This window comes from Pelodiscus sinensis, chromosome 24 (genome assembly GCF_049634645.1).
Source record: "Pelodiscus sinensis isolate JC-2024 chromosome 24, ASM4963464v1, whole genome shotgun sequence".
In the NCBI taxonomy this organism is placed as follows: Eukaryota; Metazoa; Chordata; order Testudines; family Trionychidae; genus Pelodiscus; species Pelodiscus sinensis.
The window spans coordinates 23,016,397-23,042,253 of NC_134734.1; the positions used below are offsets into that span (position 1 = coordinate 23,016,397).

At 67.7% G+C, this 25,857-nt stretch overlaps 1 protein-coding gene across 5 annotated transcripts in view; it reads right to left on the bottom strand.

Moving 5' to 3' along the window:
* Positions 1–3,561: 3,561 nt before the first annotated feature.
* ATP8B2 (ATPase phospholipid transporting 8B2) overlaps positions 3,562–25,857 on the bottom strand; it is a 31,348-nt gene continuing 9,052 nt past the window's right edge. Inside the window, exons 10-29 of one of the 5 annotated variants that reach the window (XR_012897448.1) lie at positions 25,099–25,257; positions 24,892–24,980; positions 24,294–24,490; positions 21,585–21,793; positions 20,553–20,596; positions 20,286–20,451; positions 19,872–20,060; positions 19,434–19,549; positions 12,455–12,619; positions 12,254–12,365; positions 11,882–11,987; positions 11,637–11,790; positions 10,707–10,890; positions 10,398–10,621; positions 9,746–9,868; positions 9,303–9,533; positions 8,408–8,546; positions 7,896–8,026; positions 6,074–6,850; positions 3,562–6,036 (exon numbers count right to left, since the gene is read on the bottom strand). Coding sequence is in view for 4 of the 5 variants with exons in the window: in XM_075907361.1 (XP_075763476.1) it covers positions 6,566–6,850; positions 7,896–8,026; positions 8,408–8,546; positions 9,303–9,533; positions 9,746–9,868; positions 10,398–10,621; positions 10,707–10,890; positions 11,637–11,790; positions 11,882–11,987; positions 12,254–12,365; positions 12,455–12,619; positions 19,434–19,549; positions 19,872–20,060; positions 20,286–20,451; positions 20,553–20,596; positions 21,585–21,793; positions 24,294–24,490; positions 24,892–24,980; positions 25,099–25,257 (3,023 nt within the window). In the remaining variant the exon portion in view is untranslated. Of the gene's footprint in view, positions 6,851–7,895; positions 8,027–8,407; positions 8,547–9,302; positions 9,534–9,745; positions 9,869–10,397; positions 10,622–10,706; positions 10,891–11,636; positions 11,791–11,881; positions 11,988–12,253; positions 12,366–12,454; positions 12,620–19,433; positions 19,550–19,871; positions 20,061–20,285; positions 20,452–20,552; positions 20,597–21,584; positions 21,794–24,293; positions 24,491–24,891; positions 24,981–25,098; positions 25,258–25,857 lie in introns of those variants that run through there. The other 4 variants (XM_075907363.1, XM_075907361.1, XM_075907364.1 and 1 more) reach the window with 4 other exon arrangements.

Sequence of the window (25,857 nt, forward strand, 5' to 3'; positions counted from 1 at the left end):
ACTGGCCTGGAGGGTGCAGGGGACCCCGCAGATCTCTGTGCCAAGACCGCCCAGGCAGGGAGGAGAGAGGACACGCCAGGGATGCCCGGCAGCACTGAGGAAAATCAAGGCGCTGAGGCAGCTGTACCAGAAGACAAAGGAAGCTGTTCCTGTGAGCGGCCGCATGCGGGGACCTGACCCGTTCCCAAGCTCGTCCCTGGATTCTTCCCAGGACGCTCCGGGGGCAGCCTCTTCCGCAGGGTGGAGGACAGCATGGATGAGGAAGAGCAGGCCAGCGGGCAACCGAGGTCCCCGAGAGCCAAGTACTTGGTATCACTTGGGAGCCGATCCCCCTCCCAGGATCTCTCTCAGCCGGGCCCTGATCCCGGAGATGGCACCTCCGGCGAGTTTGAGATTCTGGTCTTGCTACAGGTAGGTTAAGCCAAGGCAAGCCGGTGGGATTGGTGGACGCTCTGCTTCCCAGCGGGGCTGCCCCAGAACAACTGGGTAACGGGCTGGCGCCGAAGCGGGAACCCTTCCTGCACATCCCCACGACGCTCTCCCAGAGGAACCCTTTGACCCCTCACACAAGGTTTCCTTGTCCACCCTCCACGCCCAGCCGGCAGCGCAATTCGAAGACTTGTCTCTCGCATGGCAACCCGGATGAAGCAGGGGAGCTATTGGCCGATGCCTCTGCAAAGTCTCCGTTTGTTCATCCCCGATGAAGCACGGCCTGAGCCCTTGTCCCGCCGCCTCACCTGGACCCGCCCCCCACCTGCAGACTCGAGCCCCGGCCTGCCCCGTACCACGCCTGCCGCCAGACCGAGCCCAGCTGCTCCCCGAAGATCTCTGCAGAGCACCCACTGCAGAGTGGGGGCGCAAAAGTGTAACCGTGGCCTTGTGCAGAACACGCCCCTATTGCCTCTGGGCAGAGCTGCCGCTGTGCTAAGAGAATAGGTTCCACGCTCATCCGTGTATCCGCCGGCAAGTCTGCCCTTCAATTTCGTGGCAGCGGGCACAGCAGCGAGCCGGCTCCCCCCCCCCTTGCCAGCTGTAACCCGCAGGCCAAAACAGACTAGGGAGGACACGTTCCAGGAGCAAGCGCAAGGCGCCCGCTTGGACGGGGGCCCATAGGCGAGGGGAGGAAGATGCTGCCAGAGGCGATGTGAGCAGAGTGCGCGGACAGAAGGGGCAGGGAACGGGCAGCGAGGGACCAGGAGAGCGTTGGCATCCCTGACAGACGTGCTGGGCCGCCTGGCAGCTTTCCAGGATGTCTACATGCACCACCCGGCCCCCCCACCCCCACTGCCTTCGTGGACCAACATTCCCTACTCGCCACGTCCCGCCGCCGCCTCTCCAGGGGCCTCACCACGGGGAGGGGGAGTCAGGAGCAGCCTCCCACTCAACCCCCGGGCTGCATCAAGAAGCAACAGGCTGCCACCCAGCCCAGAGCACCAGCTCCGGATCCCGTGTCCCTGCCGTGCTCCCTCCCTGAAAATGCATGAACTCCGAACAGGAGTCTCTTTATTGCTGGTCTGGGGGGTTACAGGTGAGCACACAGTGCCAGCCACCGCGGGCAGAGGCAGGATGCTAAAAGGCGTTTATCAAGGTAACCGGGAAACCGCTGAAAAGGTCGGTGGTTACAGGTTTATAGGGGGGGTGGAGGTTTTCTCCTCCCCCCCCCACACACTGCTGCCTCTGGATCAGAGGCAGTAGCACTGGGGGGGAGGGGCCAGGCAGCTCCGGGGGAGCCAGTGCTCGGGGGGGCGTGTTAAAAGCCAGCCCCTCCCCCCCACGGCTGCAGAAGCAGGGGAGGAGGGACGGGGAGGCTCCGAGTGTAACCAGGAAGGAGCCCAGGCCACCGGTTAACCGTTTGCACATCTACACCCCTAACAGCAGCACGGTTCTCAGATCCGGCCCTCAGCCAGCTGCCTTTCAAAGCCTCTGCTTTCCCGCGCCCCTCGCTGCGCCGGCCTGTGTGCCCTGGCGTCTGGCTGCTCAGCAGCACGGGGGAGCTGTCCCCCGCCCCCCCTCCAGCCCGCCTGCTCTCACACACATTTTGCAGCACACAGCAGGCTGCCGCAATGGGAATGTTGCTTCCACTGGGCCCAGCCCAGGCAGACTCCTGAGCCGTCCCTCGCATCGCCCCAAAGCTCGTTCCACCCCCAGCCTGCACTTGCTCCGCCCGGAGTTCGGGGGGGGAACCTCAGGCCCAGCAGGGCTGGAGCCCACAAAATCTACTAGCCTGGGCCCCCTAGACTCTGGCATGTGAGGGGGCTGGGGGGAGAGTCTGTCTCCTTAGTCAGGGGCTTCTCGCTTGTGTGCGGCCCCCCACTGATTTTCCTGGGGGTCAATGGACCCCAATCTAAAACCAGTTCCCTGCCCCTGCTGTAGTTGAACTGCTCCTGACTACAGCCCAGGCACAGCGCCATGAGCTACGGGAGCAAGGGGCAGGCTGGGTCGCCAAGGATCACTATTGGCCTTTCAACGCCTCCCCTGGCACTTTTCCGGCCGGGGAAGGAAGGCCCGGCTTGCGGCAGGCGTTCTGGAAGACGCGGGCGTCCTGCCCCTTTGCCGACCGGCCCCCCGGTGCTGCCGGCGAAACGGCCCTTGTCCTGGCTCCCAGCGGACCGGTAGCGGTCTGGCTGTGCACACTTCCACAGGGCTACCGCCCCAGCTTCTCCGGAGCAGGCCTCACACCGCAATTCCTGCGTCCGGGCAGAGGTGAGCACTTCACCAACTCCCATGACGGGGCCGGATGCAGGCGCAAGTTTTGCAGCTGGAGCCGACCGGCTCATAGCGGCACCACGGTGCAGCCCCACCAGCCCAGGATGGTCGGACGGCACCAGAACCGTCGTTCTGTACGCCCGGAGGATCGGAGGGCGGGGCATCTGCCAGTCGCTCGGCTCGACCGCTCTGCAGGATGGTGTGCTGGGGGCCTCCCGCGACTGGCCCTCGCACGCTCCGGTCACACCCCAGCAGTAGGCGCAGCAAGGCTGGCACCAGGGTTCCGTGCCGATGGGGAAGGGCGCAGGGAGCCAGGGGTACGTGGGTTCCACACCTGCTACAGGTGCTGCCTGGGCTGTCTATGGCTCATGCCCAGCAGGGACTAGGTGCAGTGTAGGGGGCCCTGCTCAGGCTACTGCCATACACAGGGCCCTTGGACCCCCCCCTTTCCCTGAGCCAATCCTAGCCAAGTTCCAAAACCCCAGGCGCTCTAGGCCATGCGGATGCCACGACACCCTCGGGACAAGTGGCACGTGCCAGCCTGAGTGCAGAACCCAGCAGCACCACAAGGTGAGAAGTGGCCCTGCCCTCGCTCACAGCCCCCTGGTGTGTGCAAGTCTCTCATTCCCCCGCACCGGTGTTTCCCCTTGCTGCACACAATTCAGCGTCCCAGCTGCCAGAGAAGTCTTTGCACGACAGAGCCCAGCGTGCATGTGCACGAGGATAGCATTGCACGGGGAACGCACACCGTGAAAAGCACCCGTGGCAACAGGCGGGAGGGGGGGCTGGAGGAGGCGGGGGCAAACCCCGGCCTCTTCCCCTTTCCCGGTCAGAAAACAGGCCAGGCGAGATCTCTGAAAGATGTTTTTATAAAAGGCTATTTTCTTCCTTGCGCTATACCCATAAAACGATACAATTCGGCAAGTCTAGAAATGTGTAATAAATTATACGGACTGCTCCTCCGGCCCGGCCCCGCCTCCCCCGCCCAACAGAACGAACCAAAAATAGATCCTGTGGCACCGGCCCCTTCCCAACAGACAGTTCCTCTTTGGTATAAAAGTCAGATGCTGGGGGACACGCCCCCCCAGCCCAGCCCCTCCCGCCCTCGCCCCTTCCCAGAAGGGCTTAACGCAACCACAGCTCTCCAGCGCCCAGCCCGCCAGGGGACTCGCGCACCGCACAGAGAGGGAAACTGAGGCACAGAGCCAGTCACAGGTGGAGTCAGTGGCACGGCTGGGAACAGAACTGGGGCGTCCTGGCTCCCAAACCCCTCCCCCGTGGTAAGCGGGCACAGCTTTGTAGTCAGGCCCAGAGGCCAGGAGCTGCAACCCTAGGGGATGGGGGAGGAATGGCCGACACCGTGACCCCCTGCACCATCTGCCAAGGCCCCCGACATTCACACAGAAATGGACAGGAGGCCCCCCCCAGCTTACTGGGCAAACAAGGATCAGGAGGATGGGGGGATGCACAGCCCCCCCCCCCCAAACTGGCCTGGACCCATCGTGTGCTCCTGCCCCAGGACTGACCCCGGGGTGTCTGGCACCCAGGAGGGGCCTTCCCACCCTCTGCCCCTAGATGGATCCCACCTTGCAGGTGTGGGCCCGGGCCCTTCCCAAGGCACCCCCAGCCCAGGGCCCCTCCGCCCCACAGCCTCTGGGGGGGCCCAAGCTGCAGCACAACAGGGGGGATTAGGGCTGTGCCAGGGCAGCTCCCTGAGCAAGGCTGCAGGCGCGGCAGTGCCGGTGCCAGGGGCTGCGCCAGGGACCCGGGAATGCGTCCCAAGATGTGCGGAGGTGGGCTCCGATCCCTGTGCAAGAGGGGGGCCGTGCACCATGGGGCACGAGGAGACGGCCAGCAGGGGGGGCGGCTAGTGGGCTCCGATCCCCGTGCAAGAGGAGGGCCGTGCCCCAGCCCGTGCAGCACGAGGAGACAGCCGGCAGGGGGGGCGGCTGGTGGGCTCCAATCCCTGTGCAAGAGGAGGGCCGTGCACCACGGGGCACGAGGAGACGGCCAGCAGGGATGGGAGGGGGGGCGGCTGGTGGGCTCCGATCCCCGTGCAAGAGGAGGACCGTGCACCATGGGGCACGAGGAGACGGCCAGCAGGGATGGGGGGGGCGGCTGGTGGGCTCCGATCCCCGTGCAAGAGGAGGGCCGTGCACCATGGGGCACGAGGAGACGGCCAGCAGGGATGGGAGGGGGGGCGGCTGGTGGGCTCCGATCCCTGTGCAAGAGGAGGGCCGTGCACCATGGGGCACGAGGAGACGGCCAGCAGAGATGGGAGGGGGGGCGGCTGGTGGGCTCCGATCCCTGTGCAAGAGGAGGGCCGTGCACCATGGGGCACGAGGAGACGGCCAGCAGAGATGGGGGGGGGGCGGCTGGTGGGCTCCGATCCCTGTGCAAGAGGAGGGCCGTGCACCATGGGGCACGAGGAGATGGCCAGCAGGGATGGGGGGGGCGGCTGGTGGGCTCCGATCCCTGTGCAAGAGGAGGGCCGTGCACCATGGGGCACGAGGAGACGGCCAGCAGGGATGGGAGGGGGGGCGGCTGGTGGGCTCCGATCCCTGTGCAAGAGGAGGGCCGTGCACCATGGGGCACGAGGAGACGGCCAGCAGGGATGGGAGGGGGGGCGGCTGGTGGGCTCCGATCCCTGTGCAAGAGGAGGGCCGTGCACCATGGGGCACGAGGAGATGGCCAGCAGGGATGGGAGGGGGGGCGGCTGGTGGGCTCCGATCCCTGTGCAAGAGGAGGGCCGTGCACCATGGGGCACGAGGAGACGGCCAGCAGGGATGGGAGGGGGGGCGGCTGGTGGGCTCCGATCCCTGTGCAAGAGGAGGGCCGTGCACCATGGGGCACGAGGTGGTGGCCGGCAGGGCCGGGAAGGGGGGCGGCTGGGGGCCCCACGGGAGGTGGCTCGGAAGGTCCCTGGGACCCTGCGTGTTCCCAGCAGGGAGGGGAAGGGAGGCAGCCCCAGAACAGCTGGGGGATTGCGAAAGGCTCCCGGGTGCGGGAGAGTGAATCACGACCAGCCTGTCAACAAGGCCGGGCCGGGCCGGAGTCTGGGAGAGGGGCTGCTTCCCCTTTCCCGGCCGGGGAGAAATCGCAGGGCACAGCCGGGGGGGCCAGCAGCCCAGCCAAGAGCCTGGGGGGCTGGGAAAGGCCCAGGGCCCCCCGCAGCAAGGAGCCTCCAGGGCCCTGCTCAGACACTGGCCACTTCCGGGGCCTTGCTCCCGCGGCCTGGCCCCAGCCTGTAACAGCCCCCTAGCGCCCCGTCTGCCCCCAGCCCGGCCCCCAGCCTGCGAGCCCAGGGGCTGACCCCGACCGGCCCCCAGCCTGCGAGCCCAGGGCCTGGCCCCGACCGGCCCCCAGCTCCGGCCCCCAGCCTGCGAGCCCAGGGGCAGGCCCCGGCCAGCCCCAGCTCCGGCCCAGAGCCCACGGGGGTCAGGTCCCTGCCCAGTCGCAGAGAGGTTCACCATGGGCAGAGAAACAAAACCAGACCCGAACTCCTCCATGCCACGGCTCAGACCGAGGGGCCCTCGGGGTTGGCACCACCCCCCGGCCGTGGCGCTGGGGCTGCCTGCGCGAGGAGTGCGTGTCCCAGCCGCCACGTCCAGCCGGCTCCGGGGGAGGCTCCGTGTGCTGCACGGCGAGGTCGGCAGACACCCCGGTGGCGGGAGGGCCCCGTGCCCGCCGTGTCTCTAGCGTTACATTCGCGCCGCCCCGGGGCAGCGTGCGCTCCGGCCGGGGGGCCGGGAAAGGCGCAGGGGCCGGCCTCCGCCTCCAAACCTCGGCGCCTCCCATTGCCGCAGCAGCTGCACCCGCCGTGGGCTGGCCTGGGGGTGAGACTCGGCGCCCCCCGGCCTCAGCCCTTGAGCGGCTTGTCGCCCCCGCCGCTGGGGCTGCTGGCCGGGCTGTCCCCCCCCTTCTTCTTGCGCAGGGTCTCGATCCAGCTGGCGCTGGAGCGGGCGGCGAAGCTGGAGAGCGCCAGGGAGCTGAGCCGCATGTTCTTGCCCGACATGATGAGCTCGCCGAAGCCCTCCTGGTGGGAGAAGGCGTAGCCGGAGCGCCGCGAGCCGGCCCGGCCCACCCGCCGCATGCACCGGTGCTGCGCCCGCTGCTTCTTCCGCACCAGCTGGGTGTAGCGCACCTGCGGGCACAGAGCCAGGAGCCTCTGGAGACTGGGCGGCGGCGGGGGGGGGGGGGGGCCCAGCCAGCGCAAATGGAGCTCCCCGCCCGGCAGCTCAGCACAAGAGCCTCTGCAGAGGCCGAGAGGTTCCAGCGAGCGGGCAGGAACGGGGCGGGGGTGGGCTGGCCCTGAGGAGCCCCCCAACCCTGGCCACGTGGAGACAGACCCAGAACATGCTCCATGGCAGGGGGCGCCGGGCAAGGGGGGCGCGGTTCATGGGCAGTGCCGAGGGAGGGGGACATGGTTCCTGGGAGGCACTGGGGGACAGGGGCGTGGGGAAGGGGGTGCAGTCCCTGGGAGGCGCCGGGAGAGGGGGGCAGTGCTGGGGGAGGGGAGACACGATCCCTGGGAGGCACTGGGGGGGGGGGCGCGGTCCCTGGGAGGCGCCGGGGGAGGGGAGACACGATCCCTGGGAGGCACGGGGGGGGGGGGAGCGGTCCCTGGGAGGCATCTGGGGAGGGGAGACACGATCCCTGGGAGGCACTGGGGGGGGGGGGCGCGGTCCCTGGGAGGAGTCAGGGGAGGGGGGGCGCGGTCCCTGGGAGGCGCTGGGGGGGTCCCTGGGAGGAGTCAGGGGAGGGGGGGGCGCGGTCCCTGGGAGGCACTGGGGGGGGTCCCTGGGAGGAGTCAGGGGAGGGGGGCGCGGTCCCTGGGAGGAGGCGCTGGGGGGGGTCCCTGGGAGGAGTCAGGGGAGGGGGCGCGGTCCCTGGGAGGAGTCAGGGGAGGGGGGGCGCGGTCCCTGGGAGGCGCTGGGGGGGGTCCCTGGGAGGAGTCAGGGGAGGGGGCGCGGTCCCTGGGAGGAGTCAGGGGAGGGGGGGCGCGGTCCCTGGGAGGAGTCAGGGGAGGGGGCGCGGTCCCTGGGAGGCGCTGGGGGGGGTCCCTGGGAGGAGTCAGGGGAGGGGGCGCGGTCCCTGGGAGGCGCTGGGGGGGGTCCCTGGGAGGAGTCAGGGGAGGGGGCGCGGTCCCTGGACAGTGCCAGGGCCCCGGCTCGGCCGCACGCGCTCACCGTGTCCGAGAGCTCGGGCTTCAGGTCCAGCTTGAGGAAGCGGAAGGCCACGACGGGCACGATGCAGACCACGGTGGTGAGCGTGATGGTGAGCCAGACCGTGGGCTGGGCCAGCGTGTTCTGGGCGTTCCCTGCGTGGCAGGAGGGGAGAGACCTGAGACCCAGGGTGGGGGGGGACCCTGGGGTGCAGCTGCCCCATTCCCCTGCCACGAAGGAGGCTGCAGCCGGGGCCCCTGCCAGCCGGGAAGGGAGCAGAGTTCAGTGAGCGCACGGACCACCCCACCCCTTCAGAAACCTGCCCACGCCCCGCTCTCGGGAGAGCCCCTGGGCAGCAGGCGGCTGGCGTCGCAGAGGGCTGGGGGTCGGGGGCTGGAAGCAGTGGGGGGCTGGCGTCACGGGGGGCTGGGGGCTGTAGGGGATGGAGTTGTGGGGGGTAGTGAGGGGCTGGCGTCATGGGGGGCCGGGGGGGCCGCAGGGGCTGGCGTCAGGGGGGCCGGGGGGGCCGCACTCACCCACGAAGCGGAACTGGTTGGGGAACATCTGGAAGAGGCCGTCGCTGTGCATGGCGAAGAGGATGGCGAAGTACACGGCCAGGCTGCCCCAGATGAAGAAGTGGTTGATGGCCGTCCAGAAGCCCGTGTCCAGCCCGATCTGGGGGGAGGGGAGAGCTGAGGGGCAGCCGGGGACAGGCAGGGGGAGATCCTCAGCCCCCCATCACCCAGCATCACAGAGCCCACGGCAGAGGCCCAGCGCCTTTCTCAGGGCCCAGCCCCACACACTCCACCCAGCCTGAATCCTGGCCCCCTCTGGGGTGGGGCCCAGCCTCAAGCCTCCCACCCAGCCCCACACACCTTGCCCAGCCTGAGACCTGGCCCCCTCTGGGGCGGGGCACGTCGGAGACGCCCCGACCCTGCACCCCCACCGCCGGCCAGTGGAGTAGAAGGGTCACGGCCTCTCCAGGCGCGATGCCGACACCGGAGCCAGGGCAGAGCCCAGACCTCTTGGGGGAGGGGTCACAGGCCCCCGACCCCCCTGTCCTGGGCTTAGCGGGGCCCCCCGTGTCCTGGACTTAGCCTGCTCTCCTCCGCTTCCCCCAGCCCTGCCCCCAGCCAGGTGGCGTCTCCCCCTCCCTCCCTTTGTCTCCCCCCCCTTGTTCCCTGCCCAGGCTGGGCCGAGGTGCCTGGGCCAATCCACACGTGGGGGAGTCCGTGGGAATCCCACAGCGCAGCCAGGTGGGGGCACCGGGTCACAGAGCAGACGGGGGGGGGGGGCTGTGTCACACCCCCACACGCTCAGCCTAGCCCAAGACTTGGCCACCTATGAGGCGTGGCCCAGCGCCTGCCCCACAGCTCGTGACCTGTCTGCCGCGCCGGCCTGGGGGGCCCTGGAAGGCCGAGGGGGACCCACCTGCACGCTGACCACGATCACCAGGGAGGTGGCCACGGTGACGGCGAAGGACTGGTAGTCGGCCAGCTGGGCGCCGTCGGCGAAGACGCCGTAGGGGATGAAGAACATGAGCACGGAGGCGTAGATGCCCTGGGCGATGCAGATGAAGAACTCGCGCTTGTTGAAGAGCAGGTTGAGCTGGCCTGGCTCGTACAGCTTGGGGTACTCCATACTGCGCTGCTCCGTCACGTCCTGGGGGGCAGGCGGGTGAGCCGGGGCCCTGCGCAGGCCAGGCCCCCCGCAGAGGGCTCCCAGCAGGGCGAGTCGCTTGGGACGTGCCTGGAGGCCACCTGGCCGGGCGGGGGCCCTGCCGTGCCCCGAGCGCCCCCCCCACAAGGCTCCATGGGCACAGGAGACGGGCTGGGCCCCCAGCTGCCCCCGCCCCGCCCGGAGGGGAGCCCTACCTGGTCAAACACCCCCATGGCGAGCACCGGCAGCGAGGTGTAGACGATGTTGTAGAGCGTGATGAAGTACTGGTCGTAGACCGTCTGCCGGGACAGCGGGGTCAGGCGGGGGGGCAGACACCCCTGCCCCCGGGAACAGGCCAGTCACTCGCCCCCTTCTCCTGGAGACGGGCATGCCCACCCGCCCCGGCTCTGCGCGCCCCACCCCCGCTCTGTGCCCCCAGCCAGATACATTCTCTGCCTGCCCCCAACTCTGCAACCCCCCTGTTCCGAACTCCCCACTAAGACCTGTGCTCCCCCCCACCTCTGCGCTGCCCCACGGCAGACACACGCCCCCCCCTCCCCCAGGCCATCCCCAAATGCTGAAGAACCGGATGAGCAGCCCGGCTCTGCCCCCAGGGATGAACCAGCCCCAGGCAGGGGGGCTGGAAGGGGCTGCCCTGAGACCTGCCAGTCTGACGGCACCAGCCTGCCCCACAGGGAGGGGGCAGCCCGTGCAGGCCCCCTGGCTGGTCTCACAATGGGCCAGGTGCCTAAGGAGTGCCACAGCCCGTCCCCGCCCACCGGGACCTCCCCCGCCCGGGGCCCGCGGGTGCCGGCCCCGCGCCACCCTTCCCTCCCCGCCCCGGAGGCGTCCGCCGGGACCCCGCACCTGGGCCGAGAAGCCGCAGAAGAAGCCGAACCAGAAGTGGACCATGGTGAAGGCGAAGTTCTTGTAGAAGAAGTAGCAGAGGAACTTGCACATGCGCAGGTAGGACCAGCGCCCGTGCACCAGCAGGAGGCGCTGCAGGAACCGGAACTGGGCGAAGGAGTAGTCGGAGGCCAGCACCGCCTGGATACCCTCCTGCCCGCTGATGCCCACGCCGATGTGGGCGGCTGCGGGGCAGAGACGGGCGGGTCAGCGGGGCTCCGGCGGCCCAGCCCCACAGGGCCCCGCCAGGGAGAACCCCCCCCCGCTCACTCTTGATCATGCTGACGTCGTTGGCGCCGTCGCCGATGGCCAGCGTCACGGCCTTCTTGTGCTTCTTCACCAGCTCCACCACCTGGGCCTTCTGCAGGGGGGTCACCCGGCAGCAGATCACCGCCTTGCAGGCGCAGGCCGTCTCCAGGAACTCCAGCTCCATGTCGGCCTCCAGCGCGTGGGCCTGCGGGCGGCAGGGTCAGCGGGAAGGGCGGGGGGGCAGCGGGGCTCGGCGGGAACGGTGCAGGGGGGGCAGCGGGGCTCGGCGGGAACGGTGCTGGGGGGGGCAGCGGGGCTCGGCGGGAACGGTGCTGGGGGGGGCAGGGGGCTCGGCGGGAACGGTGCTGGGGGGGGCAGGGGGCTCGGCGGGAACGGTGCAGGGGGGGCAGCGGGGCTCGGCGGGAACGGTGCTGGGGGGGGCAGCGGGGCTCAGCACCAGGCAGCACGCGGGAGGGGCTTGGGGCCCCAGCAGACACACAGGGTGTGGGGCACTCGGCTGCACCCTCAGGGACAGCAGGACAGGGGGAGGGAGGCCTAGGATAGCAGTTGGTGGGTGGGGGGAGGCCAGGGCGAGACAAGCAGGGGCTATAGGGGGCTGGGGGGCACCAGGAGAGCTGGGGGCGGAGGCCAGGGCCAGACTGGCGGGGGCTACGGGGAACTGGGGGCAGCAGGAGAGCTGGGGGGGGAGGGGGCTACGGGGAACTGGGGGCAGCAGGAGAGCTGGGGGGGTAGGGGGCTACGGGGAACTGGGGGCAGCAGGAGAGCTGGGGGGGAGGGGGCTACGGGGAACTGGGGGCAGCAGGAGAGCTGGGGGGGGAGGGGGCTACGGGGAACTGGGGGGCAGCAGGAGAGCTGGGGGGGGAGAGGCCAAGGCCTGACTGGCGGGGGCTCCGGGGGGCACTGGCGGAGCAGGAGAAGCACCCCCCTTACCAGGCTGTGGCCGTTGATGACCAGGGCGTACTCGCCCGCGACGGCCTCCAGCACGGCGGGCAGCCCGGAGGCCGGGGCAGACAAGGGGAGTTTCTCTTGGCAGAAGCCGTTGCCCACGGCGCGCGCCGAGTCCAGCATCTTCTCCCGGGCTTTCCTGGGGGGCGGGAGGAGGTGAGCTGGGCTCCCGCCCGCAGCGCAGGGCCCGGGATGGGGTCTGCCCCCCGCCCCCGCCGCCCCGCCCTCACCTGAGCTCCTCGCGCACCTCCAGCACGGTGTGGCCCGTCACCAGGAACACCTCCGTCATGTCGTCCGTCAGCATCTTGCAGGAGTAGCCGATGTTCACGGCCGTCTCTGGGGAGGGGAGCGTGGGCTGAGCGGGGGAGCCCGCCCACAAAGCACCGGGGACCAGCTCCCCCTGCCGGGATCCCCCTCCCCTGCGGCCTGGCGGGCTCCAGGGCTTTGCTCCCCGGTGCCAGGCCGGAGGAGGCCCTGCCGTGGCCGCAGAGGGTCACCGGGGTCCCGCCCCGGGGTCGGAGGGGCTGGCGGTTCGGCCTGAGCCCGGCGATTGGAGACCCGGGCAGGGCCCCCCAGACCGGCTCCCCTCTGCCCGGCCTCACCTTGCTTGTCCCCGGTCAGCACCCAGATCTTGATGTTGGCCAGTGTGAGGAGCGCGATGGTTTCAGGGACACCCTGCTGCAGTTTGTCCTCGATGGCCGTGGCCCCCAGCAGCTGGGCAGAGAGAGGAGACACGGCGGTGACTCCGGGGCACCCCCTCGCCCCACAACCGGCCCCCCCCCCCACGCCTCCAGCCCACCTACCATCATGTCCTGCTCCACTTCCTCGTACAGGCGGGCCAGCCGGTCCTCCCGGCCCTCGGGGGCCACGCTGGCTCGCAGCAGCTGCTCGGCCCAGCCCTCATAGTAGCCTTCCTCCAGGTCCTTATAGGCCAGCACCAGCGTCCGCAGCCCGTCGCCGGCGTATTCCTGTGGGGCAGGGGCACGTCAGCTCCCAAGCCGAACGGGCGCCCCCCAGCCAGCCCCGGGCGACGATCCAGGGCCACACGCCCCATGGCAGCACCGAGGACCCAAAGCTGCCCGGGTGCAGACCCCAGAGTTTTGTAAGGTGCTTAACGAGCAGCATGAGAATGAACAAACGACCCCAGCTCCGCCAGCCCCCTTCTCTGGGGGAGCAACAGTCTTCTAGGCCCTTCGTAAAGACACGGCAGGCAAACTGCTTGGCTATGTCTACACTGGCGCGGTCTTGCACCGGAAGTATGCAAATGAGGCTAAGCGTGGAATATCGCCCCGCCTCATTTGCATATCCAATGAGCCGCCATTCTGCGGAAGAGGCTCTTGCGCCAGGAGCTGTCTGCACGGCCCCTTCTTGCGCAAGAAAAGCCCTCGTAGGCAATGCCGCCACGCTGAGTATTTCCAGGCATGACGGCGTTGCGCAAGAGGGCTTTTCTTGCGCAAGAAGGGGCTGTGTAGACGCTCCTAGTGCAAGAGCCTCTTCTGCAAAAATGGCGGCTCATTCGTTATGCAAATGAGGCACTGCGATATTCCACACAACCTCATTTGCATATCTCTGGCGCAAGACCGCGCCCTTGTGTCTGTATCGGACGTCCCGACGGAAGATCAGCAGGACCCTTGTGAGTCAGGCCCCGCTGATCTCAGGAGTAGTTGGAATATGGATTGTGTTATACAGAAACAAGGAGGAACGAATTCAAAGTTTGTACTAATAGAAGCTTGTGTGACGTAGTGGGGGTACTTGCTGGGCTGTGGTGACCCCTGCTGTCTGGAGCAAGACCCAGCAGGGAAAACCTCACTAGGCAGAGGTAATGCCAAACTTGTTGAACCAGACACCCCCCATGGAGAGGAACAAAGGAAGGTGGAAGGCTGCCCTGGCTGGGGGGCAGGGCTGGAAGTTGGTTAGTTGGTGGCTGGCTGTCTGTGAGCATGGAGGAGACAGCCTAGGGAGAGGAGCTGGAGTTTAGGGGCCCAGTCTCCCCCCAACTCAAGGGGGCCTGAGGCATCCTAGCCCAGCTCTGTGACCAGATTCCATCTGTGCTGTGCTGTATCCTGGAGAGGCAATAAACTTCCTCTATTCCACCGGCTGGTGCAGTCTGTTTGTGCCATTTCGGGGTGCAGGAGACGGGGAACCCCCAACGCGCCGTCACACTGGTGTCAGAAGTGGGATGCACTGCACCCCGGGGATGGAGCTTCCAGCGGCAAGTGACAAGGCACAGTAGAAGCAAGAGCCCTGGAGCCAGGCGTGCTGGAGACAGAGCGAAGCGGTTCCTGGGAATCGTGGGGCGCTGCAGCACTAGACTGGTGAGTCTGCACCGAGGGGACCAGCGGGCAGATGGCCTATGCCCGACTCTTGAAGGCAGAGCTGGTGGGGCTGTGCAGAGAGAGGGGCTTGCCTGTGTGGAAAGCAACCAAGGCCCAGCTGATTGCCCAGCTGGAAGATAATGACCAGCCACAGGGCCAGGATCTTGTCCCCAGGGGAAGCAGCCAGACCCCCCCTGAGAGTGTGTCAGGCTCAGAGAGGGGGAGGAGCGCTGGGACCCACCGGAGAGAGGAGACAGCGTCTCCCGGGAGGCCTGCAAGCCGTAGCCCATCTAGGGCAGGGGCCAGCCCAGCGGAGCTGCGGCGGCTGGAGATCCAGCTGCGGATGAAGGAATTGGAAGTAGAGGACCGAGAGAAGAAGCGCCAAGATCGAGAGAGGCAGCGACAGCATGAGCTGGCCATGGCAGAGCGGAGAACCGGCGGGGCACCGGCTGCGCCAAGTGCGGATGGGCCCCAAGGTCCCAGGACTGCCAGATGCTTGGAGAGGCTCGTGGTGGCCCAATTGAAGGACATGGGTGACATAGACGGGTTCCTCAGCTCCTTTGAGAGGGCCTGTGGACTGCAACGGGTTCCCCCAGCTGACTGGCTGCAGGAGCTCATCCCCGCACTGAGCCAGGAGGCGGCCGGAGTGCTCAGTCAGCTGGAGGACCTACAGCCAGGGGATTACAACCGAGTCAAGGAGGCCCTGCTGCACAAGTTCGGGCTGACCCCCGAGATGTACAGGAAGAAGTTCTGGGGGGTACAGAAAGGGCCACGGGAGACCTATGTGGACCTGGCCTCCCGCCTGGCGCAATACTACCGCAAGTGGGTGTCTGGAGTCGGAGCCCAGACCGCAGAGGAGCTGCTCAAGCTGGTCATGATGGAGCAGTTCTATGAAGCGTGCCCACCCAAACTGAGGCTGTGGCTCAAGGACCGGAGACCAGAGAACCCCCAGGAGGCCGGGAGGCTGGCGGATGAGTTCACGGAGAGCCGGTCCGGGTGTGAACCGGAGTCCCGGAGAGAGAGGGAACCGCGCAGAGACCGGATCTTGGCTGAGCAACGGAGAGAGACACCTCCGAGGCGAGCCCCAGGGACCAGGACCAGTCATCGATACCCCAGAGAACCAGCCAGGCCCTGGACAGAGACAGCCCAAAGCCTAACTTGCCAGCGCTGTGGGCAAAAAGGCCACAAGAGGGCTCAGTGCACCAGGTCCCAGGACCGGGGACTTTCCAGGGTTAACTGGCTGGGGCGGGAGGAAGGGCAGGCGGCCCCAGAGGCAGGGGCTGGCAGGCAAACCTCAGCTCAGAGAGAGGGGAAGGATGCTCAGTGCACCTCCCCTGGGAGGTCTGATTCTCAGGAGGCGGATTTCTCCGTGTACCGGGTGGGGGCAGGACGGCCCCTGCGGAGCGAGTGCCTCATACCCCTGGAGGTGGATGGTAGGAAGGTGACGGGCTTCTGGGACACGGGGGCGGAGGTGACTCTGGCCCGATCCGACATAGTGGCCCCGGAGCGGATACTACCCCACGCGCAGCTGACCCTGAAGGGCATAGACGGGTCCCCGTTTAAGGTGCCTGTAGCCCGGGTGCATCTGAAATGGGGGGCGAAGGAAGGCCTCAAGGAAGTGGGGGTGCACCCGCACTTGCCCACCGAGGTGCTGATGGGGAATGACCTAGAGGAGTGGCCCCATGAATCCCAGCGGGCTCTAGTCACTACCTGGAGCCAGAGCCAGCGGGGGGCTGACAACGTGGGTCCAGGGAAGGACTCCTGGCAGCGTCCTCAGGGTCCCATCCCAGTGGACACGGGGTCCAGCCAGGCTGGGACTCCGGACCTAGGCAGAGGTGGGGGACAGGTCCCGATCCCTGCCTCAGCAGCTGAATTCCAGGCTGAGGTGCAGGCAGACCCCTCCTTGCAGAGGCTGAGGGACCAGGCTGGCCTCCGTGCAGCTCAGCCCCGGGGGAGAGGTGGCCAGGAGAGATTCCTGCGGGAGTGTGGGCTCCTGTTCCGGGAATGGCTTCCCCCCAGGAAGGCGAGGGCATGGGGGGCCCAGCGGCAGCTGGTCGTCCCCCGAAAGTATCGCCTCAAGCTGCTGTATTTGGCCCACGATGTCCCCGTTGGGGACCACCGGGGGATCCGGAGCACCCGGCTGAGGCTGCTCCAGCACTTCTACTGGCCGGGAATCTTTACAGCCGTGCAGCGGTACTGCCGGTCCTGTGACTCCTGCCAGAGGGGCGGGAAGGCCCAAGACAGGAGGAAAGCGGCTTGGGGGTCTCTACCCCAGATAGAGGACCCTCTGGGCTTGCTGAGAGAGTTATGGGAGGGGAAGACCTCCCTGGATGGAGCATCGGGGGTGGAAGCCGCCCTGGCTGTCCAGAGAAGGCTCACTGGGCTCATGGCCCCGGCCCGAGAGACCCTGGCCAGAGATCAAGGCCAGTGGAAGGGTGGGAGTGACCCCCGAGGACAGGCCTGTGCCAGTCGCCCTGGAGTGGGGCGGCGAGTGGACAGAGGGAAGCCAGCTCATGTGGGGCCTTGCCACGGCCGGCCTGAGTCAAGGGGAGCACCCATGTCCCCGGGGCGGGTTCCCACGCAGAGGACCCGAACTTCCCTAGGTCACGAGTGGAGTGACCCTGCTCAGTTCGCTCTCGGAGGGGGGAGAACTGTGACGTAGTGGGGGTACTTGCTGGGCTGTGGTGACCCCTGCTGTCTGGAGCAAGACCCAGCAGGGAAAACCTCACTAGGCAGAGGTAATGCCAAACTTGTTGAACCAGTGGCCAGACACCCCCCATGGAGAGGAACAAAGGAAGGTGGAAGGCTGCCCTGGCTGGGGGGCAGGGCTGGAAGTTGGTTAGTTGGTGGCTGGCTGTCTGTGAGCATGGAGGAGACAGCCTAGGGAGAGGAGCTGGAGTTTAGGGGCCCAGTCTCCCCCCAACTCAAGGGGGCCTGAGGCATCCTAGCCCAGCTCTGTGACCAGATTACATCTGTGCTGTGCTGTATCCTGGAGAGGCAATAAACTTCCTCTATTCCACCGGCTGGTGCAGTCTGTTTGTGCCATTTCGGGGTGCAGGAGACAGGGGACCCCCAACGCGCCGTCACAGCTTGGTACTGAAATCGATGGATATCGTGTGTGAACCACTGTCTCCCTTTTCCCGGGTGTGAACTGCTTGTGTAGTTCCTGGGGAGGGGGAGTGAAGGAACGTGGAACGTGAGTGTTTGGAGAGAGAACGACTTGGAGGCCCAGCAGTTTTAATCCCAGACAGTGGAAGAAGGGAGGGGGCTGGAAGACTCAGAGGCGTCCAGGTACCATACATTGGGCCCAATACAAAGCAGACCAATGCAGGACATATGGACATATGCAGGACATTCCCCCCCGGCCCATGGAGCGTGTGCTGTGACTGGTAGGGAGAAGGTGTGAGCTTCTAATCAGGGTTTGAAATCTAGAAGCCTCTGCTCATTGGTTGAGCCTTAATCAAGGGGAGGGGCTATCAGGCAGTCCAGGGCTTTATAAAGGAGTGAGTCAGTGAGCAGGGAGTTTGGAGAGGGAGTGGGGAAGGGGGTGAGATACACTCGCCGTTCTTTAACACCTTTTCACTGCTCTCCTGCCCTTCAGGGAGGCACTGACGAACAACTGAGGAATCTCTCCAAAGGAAGGCAGGGATGGACGGGGATAGCTCGGCTGTTGTTACCTGCACAGCATGTGCCATGTTTGTCTTCCTCCCGGAAGAAAAAGGGGATTTCATCTGCACTAAGTGCTAGCTGGTCACCATTTTGGAAGAAAAAATGAGAGGATTGGAGACCCAAGTATTGACCCTACGTTCCATCAGAGAGGATGAAGACTTCCTTGATAGAGGGCAGCGTTTAATTCTGCAGGCACACCAGGGTGAAAAGCCAGTCTGGGCAGTACTGGGCAAGGAAGAAAACTGGCAGCATGTGCTGTTACAAACAAGATGGCCTTGAAATCAACACTGGGAGGGACTAGGGTTGCCAGGTGACCAGTATTGACACCTCCTTTCCCCGGACAGGCGGCGAAAATACCAGCTGCTGGCCCAGAGCAGGAACAAGATGGCAGCAGCCTGTTAGGGCCAAAAAGCCTCAAAAGCATTTCTTAAAGGGGCCATGCTGGTTTGTTTGGTTTTTTTGCCCAACAACTTTGGTCTCCCCCTTTTTTTTCCCCCCTCAACAGAATTTTCCCCCCCTGGTGTTTGTTTTTGGGGGGGGATGGGGAGTGTTTGGTATTTTTGGTTACATCATCTGGCAACCCTAGGAAGGAGACAGACATACCGATGTCAGATGGCAAGAAATGACTTCCAAGAAAACAGAAGTTAAAACGGGGATCGATTTAGGGCTGACGAAGCAAAATGCACAGACCCGAATGGGAGACACGTCCTCTAAAAGATGGAGCGTCTTGCATGAATCTCCGGGTCTCGTCAGCATCGGAGCATCGGTCCGGCCCAAGAGAAGCCCCCACTCCTCCCCCCACACTGAACTTCCTTGGCCAGTGTGAGGAAGTGGGGAGTTCGGGGGGCTCAGAGGGGGGCACGCAGGGCCCGGAAGTTACCGGTTTAATGTGACGGGGGGGGGGGGGGAGTTTGTTGTTTCAGAGAACAGCGGCGTTTGGTGCCCTGGTGTCCCCGGCCCTGCTGAGAAGACACGGCGGGTTCTGGCCAGAGACAGACAAGGGGCTGCAGAGAGGGGGGAGAACACTGGGCGGGGAGGGGGGTGGAGAAGAGGGGCCCAGGCGACCCTGTTTCCCAGGGAGAAGACAATGGCCGGGGGAGGGGCTGTGGCTGGGGGTACCGGGGGCTCTGCTGGGAGACGGGGGCTGAGGGCGGAGCAGGCAGGACTCAGCCGGCTGCAGGGAGGCTGACGTGCGGGCGGAGGCCCCGGCCGACTGGCCTGACGGATCCGTTGCTGCGCCCAAAGCTCCATAGACCCCCTGTTCTGTGCTGGCCGGAGTCGCTCTGGGCTGGGGAACAGGGGGGCGCTAGTCCCCAGGGGCCAGAGGGAGGGGACCCCCCGAAGGGGCTCATGGCGGAGGCAGGCGGGTTAAGGCCAAGAGGCACCGTCCTGGAAGTTGAGGGGCGGACCCCCGGGGAGAGGGGCCCCCCAGAGAGGGTCGCCGCACTGGAGTGGCTCCCTGAGAAAGGGCCGTCTCACAGGCGCTGGGCTGGAGGGGGCTCCCCGAGAAGGGGCGGCCGCCCTGGAGCCGAGGGGCCAAGTGCAGCCACCACCTGTGAGCCGGGACAGCCAGTAAGTTACTGTGAGCAGCAGACTGGTGAGTTTCAGCAAAGACAAGACTTGGGGGGACGTGTCTTTCTGAAGCAGGTGCTCCTGGCTTTCTGCCGTATTCGCAATACACGCGGCGCGCTGCCTCTCCCCCAAGATCCCGTGTGCTGCTTACAAGCGTCACGCTGGGCCCCCCCCAGCCCCGAGGGCCCCGTGGCCCCACAGCGCAGCGCCCAGGGGCCCCACTCACATTCAGATGGTCGGTGGTGACATTCAGCAGCTCGGGGTGGGCGGGGTGCAGTCGCTCCAGCAGGATGGTGTCGGCTCCTTTGCAGTACAGACGGATCCGGCCCTCGGGGCTCCGCACTGGGGAAGCAAGGCACTGCTGGGCCACGCGGGGACAGAGCAGCCAAGGGGCGCAGCCCCTGGGCCAGCCAAGCCGACACGGGGCAGGCTGCAAAGGCCAGGCCCCCACCCAGAGCCGCGAAGGGAGAATCTCCGGGGTGGGGGTGGGGGGTCAGAGACAGGTGATCCTGCCCTGCCCTCCCCAAGCCCCACAAGCAGGGGGCAGCGGGACCACAAGGCCCATCCAGCAGCCTCAGGCCTGCGCACGCCACGGAGCAGAACGTCCCCTCCGGAACCCCCAGGCGCGGCTGGTGAGCCCCCGCGGCCCTGCCCCCCCGCTCACCGATGACGGACATGCGCTTGCGGACGTTGTTGAAGTCCAGGATGGCCAGCAGCTGGTAGGTGACGGCCCGGCCCAGCTCCTGCACCGTGATGGTCTTGGGGGTGCGCGAGCGGAAGACGAAGCCAAAGTTCCTGGCAGCCGTGACCAGCGCCCCCTCGTCCGGGGACTGCGCCTTGTAGTACAGCTCCCCTAGGCACGGTGGGAGGGGCCGGTCACGCTGGGCCCCGGGCGGGAAGGGCCGAGCCCCCACGCACCCCAAGGGCCGACAGCCCCACCACAGGGGAGAGGGCCCAAGCACACCCCTGCCCCCTGGAACCGCCCCACGGGAAACCGCCCAAGCCCCCTCCCCCACAGGAAGATGCCCCAAGACCCCCTCCCCCTCTCTGAGCTGGAGCCCCCAGCACGCCCCCCCACCTTCGCTCTTCTCCTCAGACATGACGGTGTGGCAGAGCGAGAGCAGGCGGAAGAACTCGTGGACGTGCGGGTCGCCCAGCCGCACGGCCTGCAGCAGGCTGGGGTCCCAGAACCGGAACCGCGGGTCGGCCAGCGGGTTGAAGGAGAAGTCGACCGGCTCCGTCCTCTAGGGAGGGCGAGAGAGTTACCCCCGGCCGGGCCCTGGCCCCGGCCCCGCCACGGGTGGGCACCCCGCCAGGCAAGCAGCCCCCCCAGAGCGGCTCCTACCTCTCCCAGCTCCGCCTTGTGCCCCAGCACGTCCAGCACGTCACCTGCACACAGAGCACAGGGGTAACGCAGGGCCCAGCCAGCGCCGCATGGGGCAGGGCGCCGGGAGCCAGGCCAGGCCCTGCCGGCCTCCCTGCCGCCCACGAGCTCTCTGCCCAGCCCTGGCTGGGACCCCGTGCCCGACAGCCACCCGTCGACCCAGCACCTGGCACCCCCCACCCTGGCATGCATGGGACCTCGCGCCAGGCACGCCCACCCTGATGAGCTGGGGACCCCACCCCTGGGACCCCGCACCCAGCACCCCCCACCCCAATGCACCTGGGACCCCCAGCCCGGGCATGCTCAACACCCTGTGCCTGGGACCCCGCACCCAGCACCCCCCACCCCAATGCACCTGGGACCCCGCACCCAGCACCCCCCACCCCAATGCACCTGGGACCCCCCGCCTGGGCACGCTCAAGACCCCGCACCAGGCACCCCCACCCCAATGCACCTGGGACCCTGCACCCGGACACGCTCAGGACCCCGTGCCTGGGACCCCCACCCCAATGCACCTGGGACTCCACACCCAGCACTTCCCACCCCAATGCACCTGGGACCTTGCACTCTGTCATGCATGGGACCTCGCACCAGGCACCCCCACCCTGATGCGCCTGGGACCCCGCACCCAGCCCCCCCCCATCCCAACACACCTGGGACCCCGCACCCAGCCCCCCCCATCCCAACACACCTGGGACCCCGCACCCGGACACGCTCAGGACCCCGCACCCAGCCCCCCCCATCCCAACACGCCTGGGACCCCGCACCCGGACACGCTCAGGACCCCGCACCCAGCCCCCCCCCATCCCAACACACCTGGGACCCCCCCACCCGGACACACTCAGGACCCCGCGCCCGGCACCTCCACCCTGACGTGCCCAGGGCCTCACGCTTGGGACCCTGCACCTCGCTCCTGGCACCCCCTGCCCCATTGCGCCCGGCAGCCGCCCACTGCCCAGGAGCAGAGGGCCCGAGCCCCCGCCGCCCGCTCACCGTAGCTGTGCCCGCTGATGGAGCACTTGCAGAAGACCATGATGTTCTGGGTGAGGGTGCCGGTCTTGTCGGAGAAGATGTACTCCACCTGGCCCAGCTCCTCGTTCAGCGTGGTGGTGCGGGCCTCGGCCGGCGTCTGCCGCTGCGCGCAGTACATCTTCTTGTCCCAGTTGATGAAGTAGCTGTGGCCGAGGCGGATCACCTCCACGCTGCGCGGGGGACACGGGTCAGCGCGCTGCACGGGCAGCGTCCCCCCGGAGCCCTGCGCCGCCGGCCACGCACCACGGCAGCCCTGCGCTCGTCCACAGCCTGGGCAGAGCTGGGATGGGACCCTGGAGTCCTGGAACCAGCCCCCCGCTCTGACTGCTAGGCCCTACTCCCTTCCCAGAGCCCGGAGAGAGCCGGGGAGTCCTGGCCCCAACCCCCTGGCTCTGACTGCTAGGCCCTACTCCCTTCCCAGAGCCCGGAGAGAGCCGGGGAGTCCTGGCCCCAGCCCCCCCGGCTCTGACTGCTAGGCCCTACTCCCTTCCCAGACCCCAGAGAGAGCCGGGGAGTCCTGGCCCCCGCCCCGGCTCTGACTGCTAGACCCTACTCCCTTCCCAGAGCCCGGAGAGAGCCGGGGAGTCCTGGCCCCAACCCCCCGGCTCTGACTGTTAGGCCCTACTCCCTTCCCAGAGCCCAGAGAGAGCCGGGGAGTCCTGGCCCCCGCCCCTGGCTCTGACTGCTAGGCCCTACTCCCTTCCCAGAGCCCGGAGAGAGCCGGGGAGTCCTGGCCCCAACCCCCCGGCTCTGACTGCTAGGCCCTACTCCCTTCCCAGAGCCCGGAGAGAGCCGGGGAGTCCTGGCCCCCGCCCCCCCAGCTCTGACTGCTAGGCCCTACTCCCTTCCCAGACCCCAGAGAGAGCCGGGGAGTCCTGGCCCCAGCCCCCCGGCTCTGACTGCTAGGCCCTACTCCCTTCCCAGAGCCCGGAGAGAGCCGGGGAGTCCTGGCCCCGCCCCTCCCAGCTCTGACTGCTAGGCCCTACTCCCTTCCCAGAGCCCGGAGAGAGCCGGGGAGTCCTGGCCCCAACCCCCCGGCTCTGACTGCTAGGCCCTACTCCCTTCCCAGACCCCGGAGAGAGCCGGGGAGTCCTGGCCCCAGCTCTGACCCACGAGACCCCACTCTTCTCCCAGAACCAGGGTCTGGAGTCCTGACTTCCAGTCCCCCCCGCCCCATTGTGACTCACCAGCCCCTCCCGCTCCCCACATCAATGCACAGACAGAACCCAGGCGTCCTGGCTCCCAGCCCCTTTGCTAACCACCAGGCCCCCTCTCTCCGGAGCAGGGACGGAACAATATTCCCTCGAATGTTTTCTATCCCGGTGCAGAATAAATGCTCTTCTGTGCACCGTGGAAGGGTGGATGTGCACCACTGGCTGTGGGTGCTCTGCTAATCAGCTGGCCAGCACCTGACCCTCTCCCAGAAGGCTGCATAAGCACCCGGCGTACAGGTAATACGGCTCCTGGCCCATCTCCTCCTAACACACCAGGGCCCCTCCCCTCCCCTCGGTGTCATAGAACCCAGAGTCCTGGCTCCCGGCCCCGTGCCCGGCCTCCTGGGCCACCCTACCTCTCCCGCACTGGGCTCTGCCCCCGCGTTCCTCTCCACCGAGGCCCCCGGCCGCAGGAACCCATGGGGGACAGAGGAAGGGGGTGCAGGGGGGAGCAGGGCTGCATCAGCTGAGCCCCAGGAATCCTGCGCCAGGCTCAGCGCTCGGGCCGGCCCAATATCCTGGCCCCAGCAGGCGATGAAGGGGCCAGGCCAGGCCCGGGGTGGGGCGGGGCGGGGCAGGGCGGGGGCCCGTTCTTACCTCGGGGCTAAGGGGACAGAACCATGCTGGGGAACGAAAAGAGAGAGAAATTAAAAGAGAGAGAGAAGGGGGGCGGGGGTGGGGCAGAGACCGGAGGGGCAGGGGCAGGGGCAGGGGCAGGGGCAGGGGCAGGGGCAGGGGCAGGGGCAGGGCGCGATGGGCACATGCAGCAGGGTCAGAGCCGGGGGCAGCCAGGCCTGGAGGGACCAGCAGGACGGCACCGGCCACTCGATGCCCAGGAGACGGACCTCTTCCTCCGCTGTGGGCAGCAGCTACACCCCCTTCCCGCATACCCACGGCCCGGCACCCCCCCTTCCCGACACCCCCCCTAGCCCGGCACCCCCCCTTCCCGACACCCCCCACAGCCCGGCACCCCTTCCCAACACCCCCCACGGCCCGGCACCCCTTCCCAACACCCCCCACGGCCCAGCACCCCTTCCCAACACCCCCCACGGCCCGGCATATCCCCCCACGGCCCGGCATACCCCCCCCCCCACGGCCCGGCACCCCCCACAGCCTGGCACCCCCCCTTCCCGACACCCCCCCTTCCCGACACCCCCCACAGCCCGGCACCCCTCACTGCCTGGTACTCCTTCCCAGCACTCCCCCCCCCCACAGTTTTGCACCCCCTTCCCAGCATCCCTCCAGGACCCACCCACAGCCCAGCCCCATAACTGGGCACCCGCTTCCCAAGCACCCCCCCAGCCCAGAACCCCAGCCCTGGCCCCCCCAACCCAGAACCCCTCCCTCAGCCCAGCACCCCATTCTGGTGCCCCAACCCAGCATCCCCCCACGTGCACACACACAGCCCAGCACCCCCCCAAGCAGGCCCCTCCCCGGCCCCCCGGCTCTGCCCTACCTGACGTAGAGCGAGATGGGCACCACGGTGTTGAGGATGATGATGTAGGACCAGAAGGAGAGGAAGCCGGAGAAGAAGGCGCTGTCCACCGCCACGTCCCAGGGCAGGTACATCTGGAAGCAGGCGCCCACCTCGTACTCCCAGATCCCGTTGCCGATGGCCAGGATGACGCCCATGCACACCAGGAACCCGAAGATCTGCCGGAGGGAGGGGTCAGAGCCCACGGGGAGCCTGGCGCTGCTCCCCCACCCTCATCGGGCCAGCTGCACCCTAGGGGGGAGGGGGAATGGGGCCAGCTGCACATGGAGGGGGGCAGGGATGATGCCACACTGTGGGGGGGGCAACACGCCCAGCCCAGGATCAGGGCCGGCCACACACCGGGGGGGGGGGGGTGTTAAACGGGGCCGCGCCACATGGCCGAGGCTCTTTACCCCATCCCGGGGTTCAAAGCTTCCCGGAAGGCCGTGTCCTGGCGCCTCGGCACCACTAGAGGGCAGCCCCTGCCCTGAGCACCGGGAGCCCAGCTGTGGGAGGGCGGGGAGCCATGGCAGGAAGGCGGGGCAGGGCTGGAGCTGGGGGGGCCCAGGCTCTCACGCACCCAGAGCACCAGCGTGTTCATCAGCCGGTCGATGCTCGTCCTCTTGAACTTGGTCCGCCCGCTGTTCTGCATCAGCTTGGTGTCGGGACCTGGGGGGGGGGGGGGGACACGTCACCGGGAGCCTCTCTGGCCCTGCCCCTCCCCTCCCGGCCCTGCCCCGCCCCTGCCCCGCCCCTCCCGGCCCTGGCTGCGCCGCCCGGGCCCCACCTGCGAAGACGACGAGGCCGAAGCACCACTCGGAGTTGCGCAGCACACAGCCCCGCAGCAGCATGTTCTGGTTGCTCAGCGGGTATTTGTTCTCCTTCCAGTACAGGGTCCCGCTGAACTTGTCCAGCTTGTTGTTGGGGGGCTCGCAGACCACCTCACCTGGGGGGGAGCCAGCAGCCTCAGCCCCAGCCACACGCCAGCAGGGGGCGCCGGTGGGGGCCGTGCTGGACGGAGAGCCCCCCCTCCCATAGGACACGGTGCAGGAAGAGGTGGGGGTGTGGGATGCAGGACACAGGAGGGGTGGGGGTGCGGGATGGACGCTGCAGGAGGGGTGGGGTTGCAGGCCGGGGAGGGGTGGGGGTGCCGGACGGGGTCCGGGGAGGGGATGGAACAGCACTCATGGGGGCACTCCCCTCTGGCAGCACCCCCAGAGCGAGCAGGAAGGAAGCCGCTGTGGCCCTGCTGTGCTTCTGGTCGGTGGTGGGGACCCCCGGGCGTTTTAAATTGCCCGAGGTGGCAGGCAGGGCTGGGGGACAAAAGGTGGGGGAGAGAGGCACATGGGGCAGCCGAAGGACACGCTGCGGGGGAGGGGAAAGACACACGGGCTGGCCGAGGGGGGAGGGAAAGACACACAGGGCGGCTGATGGGCCGGGGGGACATGCTGTGGGAGGGAGACACGGGGCTGCCGGGGGGGGGGGGAGGGTGAAGACACACGGGGCGGCCGAGGGGCTGGGGAACACGGTGGGAGGGAGACACAGG